At 33.0% G+C, this 8916-nt stretch overlaps 1 protein-coding gene across 3 annotated transcripts in view; it reads right to left on the bottom strand.

Annotated features, from left to right (window-relative positions):
- Window positions 1–8070, bottom strand: part of LOC106462060 (SET and MYND domain-containing protein 4-like) — a 74141-nt gene extending 66071 nt beyond the window's left edge. Inside the window, exons 1-2 of one of the 3 annotated variants that reach the window (XM_022389193.1) lie at window positions 8031–8070; window positions 5866–6027 (exon numbers count right to left, since the gene is read on the bottom strand). In XM_022389193.1, coding sequence (XP_022244901.1) covers window positions 5866–6027; window positions 8031–8035 — 167 coding nt within the window. In that variant the 5' untranslated portion in view covers window positions 8036–8070. Of the gene's footprint in view, window positions 1–5865; window positions 6028–6195; window positions 7125–7675; window positions 7940–8030 lie in introns of those variants that run through there. The other 2 variants (XM_022389194.1, XM_022389195.1) reach the window with 2 other exon arrangements.
- Window positions 8071–8916: the final 846 nt, after the last annotated feature.

The raw sequence follows: 8916 nt of genomic DNA on the forward strand, positions 1-8916 counted from the left end.
AATGTTGAAAGTAAGTGTATCGTAAAGTTATATTCAGAAAGAATAAACCAGTTTTATTAAGTAAGGACTTGTGTTGCTAAAGTTTCGTTGGAACGAAGTTACGGAAAATTAATTAACAAACGGAGACGTAACATTACTAATGTACAGTGACTAGACAGCTTCAAAAACTTTGCCAGAACTATGAACTTTACCTAGTCTTTCTCCTGCAAAGCTAAGCATAGTTTTCTAAATGACAAAAAATATCTACAAAACAAAATTAAAAAAAACAGAAACTGGATCAAAAACATACAAGAATAATATGTTGGATTTTTGAAGAAAACAAAATCTTCTTTGACAAAGGTATACAAAATTGCAACAAAACAACCTATGAAAATCATGGACACTTACAAACTGACCTCTACAACAGAAAACAAATATAACAACTTATTTTTTTTTCTTTTTGCATTAACTAATCAGATAAAAATTATACATGTATAATTAATCTTGTGAACACAGAACAAACCTATGAAGGAGTTCCAGAAATTGAATAATGATTTCAAATCACTAATTTTTACTAGATCTTAAACTTAACAACTTAGATATGGTTGATTAGTGAAATGTGATAATCTATTAATCATCAGACTCATTAATCAATTACATCCAACTAATTAATTATTCTCTCATGAAAATGTAGATAGTTGGAATAATCAAAAATTTAAATAATTCAAAACACTAATTTCACTTAGTTGATTACCTTCATGAGTTGTTACACTAATTAATTGAGCTGAACAACCTTGAATAAATGAAAAATGATAATAAGAATATTTCAATTACTTACAGAATCACACACATTACTTTTAAATACTTGATTATTTTTGCAACATTAATCAATTTAATGGTACTTTCGATAAATCAATTATTCTATGTGACAATAATTGATGTAATCAATACTGACAGGTAATCGATTAATCAACTTAATCCCCCAAATCTATTATCAAAGTGGCTAAAACAAATACTGTATCACTTATTAACCTCTGAGTATACATGTATACAAACTAATTCTACAAAAGTTTAGTATTTAAAATATAAAAGCTTTTAAAGCATTATACTAAAATTACTATAGATATAGGATTTACTAAAATCTTAATCCAATAAATATTGTACTATTACTCTTCTTAATCTCAAATTGATACAGTGTCAAATCAACACAGTAGGAGTTACAAAGTACTCCATAAAAAAACATGTCCAAAAAAGGTTACAATTTCCTTACCTAAAAATGTATTTCCAAAAGATACTTACCCCTCTGTACACAGTAGCCATTCCTTGCACAACTGCCTTGAGCTTCATGCACAGTAGATCCCCAAAAACACTTACAGTCATAAGATAATGTGCACCTGTAATGGGGAGGTAGGGTGGGAAGGTGTGCAGAAAAGTAATCATCTACTGGAAGTAAATTTTCAGGTAAGGAAGATGTTAACTTTTGAAATGATATACATACCTCTCTGCCCATTCTAACTAGAATCCCACATTGATGTGGTGGAAGGACCACTGCAATTGCAATAACATAGATGAGCTCCTTTCAAACAAGGCAAATGAAGTAGAAAGCCCTTGAAGTGTGATACCCTATGGTGGGGCTTACTAAAGGAGTAACACTCATGAGAAACTGCACCAATCTCATGCAGAGTATACTCTTCACTGTGACTGAAGTACAAAATAAGCCAATATGCTGCAGGGATGGGCAGAAACGTACATGACCAACTGAGCATTTGCACGCAACAGGTCAGTTGGACATAAGGTGTAGTGTGGCTAGGGCAATGATCAGACCATACAGTTTGGTATGTGTTCTGTTGTACAATTTACTCACTTTGAATATAAGAACAAGAACTAAGTCCCTTCCTGTTGAGTTAGGAGAACACTTCATTCCATCTGGCTGGTCAAACTACCAGGACATTGACATATATAACAGGGGGTGATCTGTACTACACTGACATGATACCCCTGCTCTACTTTCTACTGCATTGGTGTACCAACTCAGACTCACTTTGGAGGAATCACATAATCAGTAAGAATATTTCAAGTCAACCACCTCAGCAGCTAGGAAATAGGAGTGGCAAGGGTCTCCCATGCTTCACTTGAAGACCAGGGAGTGGGATGAATTCATGTTGGAGCCACCAGAAAGGTGCCTATATCCAAGTACACCTAACCAATATGAAGGTCTTTTACTAGAGAAAGTGCAATGGAGTACTGCAAAACTTAATTTGAAAAGTCGGCATGCATAAGCCAGGGAAGTAGGCAGACACGTCCTTGGTGCTGGCTTTTTCCCATGATAATCCATGGAAGGTATGATCTGGAATGGACAAGGATATATATATATATATATAAATACACACACACCACGATAGTGGTCTTTAGGAAAACTCATCTCAACAGTGAGCTATTTAGGAGACAGGGCAAATGGGTTTGACACTCTCTGTTATCTCTAACTCAATGCAGGCTTAGGAAAGTAAGTATACCCTATGAGGCAACATTGACCACTGGGTGAGTTCCGAGAAGTGAATGGGAGAACAATAAACACAGGTAAGGATCTAAAAGAGGCACTTACCTGTTAACTCTCTCTCTCACAACAGGCTTAATCGATTTGACCTAAAAATTGACCTTAACAATTTCAATATTATAATTTCTAATATGTTTTGCATATCTTCACAAAATTTTGCAAATTTTCAGTAGGCATTAAGAGTCATTTGGAGACAAAAAATCAAAATTTTTAATGTAGTATTTTCACTAAAAATTTATTTGTGAACATACGTAGTCAAAGAGCTGACTACTCCTAGTGCAAAATAACTTTCATGTTAAGATTAAAAATACTTTTCTTTGTTTGAAAATCCTCAAATTTCATTTGCAGAACCTCTAAAACCTTCTAAATAAATTTCAAGTTTTTTTCAGTAAAACTTCATATTTCATCTATTTTCTTTACCCTAACTTTATAAAAGGTTGATCAATTTGACTGACCTCATAACCACCATAAGAAAATATGAAATAAATCTAAATTACCCTTTTTTCTTTCTAGAATGACTTCAAATTGTAACATAAAACACCATTTGTTTATAATAAATAGCTTTAAACTCATAACAGTATACATCTGTTTCTAGTTAAATTTTATTGTTTCCCTCTGAACCATGTCTAAGTAATACTTGCATCACACAAGTTGTAAGTCACTTGGCGAATCTGTAGATCATGTTACCATATCGGATAACCTAATACACAGGCCACTCGTGAGTTGCTTATGTCCATACCTCATGAAAAAGATTTATTCTTCTTCTTCTTTATTTCATCTTATCTAACCTAAAAAGCTTCTAATTATTACATTTTAGTTACATAATATTAATTACATAATAAAGAAAGAATACACAAGAAAAACAAGAAATAAAGTACTTACCTGGGTCTACTGTTTTTTTTGCTGTCAACTGTCGATGAAACTAACCCTACTTTTTTATACTTATGGTAATACTGCACTAAGTTTTTCTTTATTTAATTAAATAATGCACCAAAGAACACAGAATAATAACATGCCAAAAACAGATAATGTTCCATAGTTATCACAATTTGTATGCCTTTATAACTATTCAACAAGAGCCATTAAAAATTCAGCTAAGTTAGTCAATGTGTTTCTCATGGGAATAAAGTTTGAAATATTAAAACTTTGATTATTTAATACAATAAATAATATACTATTAAATGTTAGAGAAAAATATTGGCAATTTCTGAAAGCAAGGATGAGACAGGCAGTTGTGGGAAGAGGGTCCGATTTTCTAGTTTATGGATCTGTAACCAGATAAGACTGAAGGCTATCAAAATTATGCTTTGCATGAGTGATTACAAGATTATAATGAACAATCTACCCTAAATTTAGTACCTCATGGAGGGGTGGTAAATAAATTAGAGAAGAGGGGATACCTAGAGAGCAAATGTAACAATTCTCACACAAGAGAAAATTGATAATTTTTTTTATATTGTCTTATAAAATTAAGATATAAAATATATATAATATTAGACTTTGAATTATTAGCTATGTTTTATGCCAAGTTTATCCAAATACCATGATAAGAAATAGTTAATTAGATTTTGAATGTAACTCACTAAAACCTTGTGACATGCACACAAAAGGATGCCCATTGTGAGGAGGTTAAAGATAATGAGTAGACTTTAGAATGGTGACTGGAGGGAGGCAATATACTTAGGAAGATAAAACTGCCAGATGGTGGAGATAATGGGAGAGGAGATGGTGTTGGGTGTAGTCCATATTCCAGCCTGGAAGATCTTGTCCAATAGTTGTCTAAAGTGCAAGGCCAAAGAGTGAGTCAAGTGGCAAATTTAGTGTGATGAGACATGATACAGCCTGCAAGCATCACAGCAGAAAGATGCTGGGAACTGAAAGGAACAGGAAAAAAGGAAAAAGAAAGAAGAGACAAGAAGTGAAGAGAAAAGCCATGTGTAAGAACCTGAATGATCCACCAGTCAGCCACAAAAGGGGTCCAAAGGTCTGCAAACAGAACAGATGTAGTCCAACAGAGACAGAGTCAATGGAGTACAAAGGGAAAGAGTAACTCACAGAACATGCAACAGCCAACCCAATGAGATGAGAGATGGTGAGAAGCAGGAAAAGAGAGTGAGGTGAAGAGTTTAAGGGTTCATAGAACAGGAATGGATTTATGACCTTGTGAGAGACAAGAACCAAGAAGGAAAAAGAAAGAAAAAGTAAAGAACAAACCTGACTAAGCAAATTCACAAAGAGGTTTGTAGGAGGAACACTGTCCTCAACTGGTAAGGAGAAGCCTAGCGCAAACCGAGGAGATGGAAAAAGCCAATCAAAGTCATTGTCCTCATGATCAGGTTCAGAAGAAAAAGAACATACTTCAAACACAGGGACAGATAGATGAGGCAAGAAAGGGCATCAAATAACCAATGACACAATGAAATATGGCAGCAATGTTTTCCACAGTCAATGAGTCTCCAGTGCCCATAGACAAAGTAGGAACAGTGTTAGGAACATTGCCAGAACCTCCAGAGGTGGTAGTAGTCACTGTCACCTGAAAATTCATGGTCATTGCAGTAATTCTCCAGAAAAAAAGGTCTTTGTTTTTTCTAGTTATTTAGTGGCAATGTAACTTTAAATAAAATTTAAAATAAACTAAAAGGAACCAAGGAAGTTAACAGTAAAAGACAGCACAAAACTAATTAAGTTTGAACTTGAAGAAACATGTCCATGAAAGACAGTGCCATGGATAAGAATGTAGTTAATTTTGAGTGCAAGTACTAATGGGGACATATGTGTAGCCCTCCTACTGGTGGAGAGCTATTGTCACATTATGATTACATCATGCCCTAGTGCATTTCACATTAGAACACAACTTAGGTGGGAGATAGCTCGAAGTTAGTGGAATATGAAAATTTCTCAAGGCAGATGCATAAGAAATAGCTACTGTATGCAGAGAGGTAGCATATCATTTTGGAAGTAAGAGTAGTGCAGATGAAGTATGCATCTGTATTCTATTACTATTTCATATTATATATTTTATATACTTGTAACCTAAAAAAACTTTTTATGGTAAATTTTAGTAACAAGCTTTGAATTTTACTTTATAATTAATGTAGGTTTAACACAATAACAGAAGCTAGCACATAATTTATACACAAATATACATATATATATATACTTGTCATTTAACATGTATCGTATATGATGCATGCTCATCCATTTCTTTCATAATTTCAAAACATTTTCTACTTAAATATAGCAGGTATTCATTGATGCGATTCTGTAGTATTATATTAAAAGTATATTCTGAAATAAATATAAACACATGAACACTGAATAAAATAACAAACCTAAATATTTGATAGTTGAAGCAGAACTGAACCCTCTCCTTATTTGATCTAAGTTGAGAAAACCAGCGAAGCCCTAATTCCTTATTACTTGCTAGATGATAGGTGGTGACATTCAGCACATCTTGCCAGCTGGACTCCATGTAGGTTGGACAGATGAGTAGCCTGGTATTTACAATACACAATAATTTTTGAGTGCAAGCAATTACCACCCATTCCATATATAGTTACAAGTGCATATACATGTATGAGTATAACAAAATAATTCTAAGCCTTAAATCTGCATTAAGTCTGAGCTTTAATGAATCAGGATGTCAAGAAATCTGTCCTTACCAGAACCCGAACTTGGAGTACTTGACTTACATCATTGCTATAAAGACTCAAGTTTCAGGAAATTAATTCTCACTCTGACCATTTCATAATCCCCACCCAAAAACAATTCTTCCTCTGGCCTAAAACAGCCATAATGATTATCAAACCCACAGAAACTGAGAACATCAGGCCAATCTTTGAGCCAAGGATGTACAAGTCCATGTTATTTAATAACTACTCAAACTGAAAAACCCTCAGTGGGTGAAATACCTCAAGCTGCATACTAATAGAACACATCAGGATGTTAATAAATCAGCTCTGTACATGACTAGAGCTCACAGCCCTCTTATAACAATACTTCCCTATGTTCAATGCTATACAAGTTATAAAGATTCAACTTCAAAGGAGACAACTCACATCCTGATCATGAATGTGTGCAAATGTATCTTGTAAAATAAGTCTGAACCTTAATTGTACAAAAAGAAACTAGGGTAAAATTATGATAAAAATATTTATTTTCTTTAACAATTGATCCTGGAGGAACCTTTTTTGAGTTATTAATGCCAGTTTAGAAATCTGAAAAATAACAAGTTTTAATTTTCTATAAATACAAATGTTTCTACATTGAAATAATCAACATTTGTCACTTGAATGAAACTTGATTTAGCAACACAGAGATAATGTTTGAGTTTCATAGAATAAGGAAATCCATTACATTATTTTTAATTCACTATTTGCATTAGACAATTACAAGAATATATACTGTGTATGTATTTCACAAACAATAAGCTCCCTTGGTATATGCTATAACTTTATACAGGTTAATAAACCAAATCATTCAAAACAATTATCAAGGACTAAGATTTCAATTTAGCAATGTACTATTCTAACAGACAGGAACTGTCTTACATCATACATGCATAATTATCAAAATGAAAAATGTATGATTAATACTAGTCAAAACTGAACAAAACAAGCTCATTTTTCTGATAAACCTGTTCTGTTGTATATACAAACAAATAAAACAGACATTTCAAAACACACAACTTGACATAACTGGTAATTAATCCCTTTAATTATTTGAGTATTGCTATTAGAGTATTATTAATAATAGTAGGTTGGTACATGCATCATGTATTTCATGAACCAACACTACATACTACTAGTACTACTTATTCTAATAATAGTAATATGATTTGTCAATTACAAAATTTATGACCACTAAACAAAAGTTCAAGATTTCTTATGATTAACCACGATGTAAAAATAAGGTCAGTATGACTTAATTTTCATAATATACTGACATAAATGTTACAAAATTTACTGATACTGATACTATGATAGCGATATTAAATGATCTATTAGCAGTAGTATTAATATTATGATTAGCAACGTTCCTCCATGGGATGAATCTCACTGGAAAAATGGTTTATACAAGGTAATAATTTACTAGCTTAGTCTTATACAGGTTCATAAGATATAACTCTATCTTAATATTCACTTATTTAGAACTTCCAGCAGCTTTCAGTCTCATAAACAATATGGAAAAATGTAGCTTTCACTAACTCCGGTGCAGAAAACCAGCTGAGGGTTAGACTAGGTTACCACTTGCTAGTTTCAATTTTCTTATTCACACATATATTATTAATATGGAAAGCCAAATGTGGAAATAAAATATATCTTTTTTCTATATTTTTAGAATCATGGAAAAATATGAATCTATTATAAAAAGAAAACAAAAAGGGTTTTCAATGGTCTTTAAACTACTAGAGGATGTGAAACCTAGAAGTTACAATATGTGCTGTAAAATAAATTCTAAAAAAAAGCACTCAAGAAGCCACAATCAACTCCCGTACGTCATAAATAAACAACGTGGTTGTCACACAGTAATGTGCAGAGGCAATTATGTCATCAGTAAAAGATGAGCACTTTTCAATCATCGTAAGGCAAAACTTTTTTTTCGAAGGGAGGGGTGTTATAGGAGACTCTGGCGACTGTGGTTGCCGCTGGTACACACACATAAGATAAAATCTATAAATGGAAAGATGTCCTCTTTAATTCCTATTCAATTATTTATTTACATTTAATAGCATATTAAAAAAATAATTATTACCGTGAAGTCCTACAACTTGTTACATTTATTTTAAAGCTGAAATCTATTTTGTCTTTCTTAATAATTCACAGCAAGCAAGGTATGGAATCAGATATATCTTTTTATAGTTGACAGCTTTTGTGACAGAGAAAAAGAGACACTTTTTTACCATAAGGGCAGAAAAGCAGAAGCTTGAGAACACCCTGCCACGTCACTTCTGTTACATGTACTTTACAAACTTAAAAAGTTAAGTCACACGGACTAAGTATTAATAATTGTATTACCGTGTATTATACAAGGCTTGAAGACATAAAAAAAATTTCACAATGAGACTCTATATTCCAAATTATAAAGAAAAGTACAAATGAAAACGTGTTTCGGTAATTTAGGCAAAAAATAATTACTTCTGTTGCGTCAGCAAGGTCACTTGACTGGTATCACACCACCTCCTTCTAGAAATATCCTGTTCCTTCGTGAATTGTCGGGCGATTACAAGATTGGGGGTGGTCTGGTATATATATATTGTTGCGTCATCGAGATCATGTGATTCTCACACCCTCTACTTTCTAGAACTATCCTGTACTTTGGCGAATGCTCTAGTATTTACTAGATAGGGTAGTCTGCTAAATAAAAGAGGGTGACAACGTGAC

This window comes from Limulus polyphemus, unplaced genomic scaffold, assembly GCF_000517525.1.
Source record: "Limulus polyphemus unplaced genomic scaffold, Limulus_polyphemus-2.1.2 Scaffold1086, whole genome shotgun sequence".
Classification (NCBI taxonomy): Eukaryota; Metazoa; Arthropoda; class Merostomata; order Xiphosura; family Limulidae; genus Limulus; species Limulus polyphemus.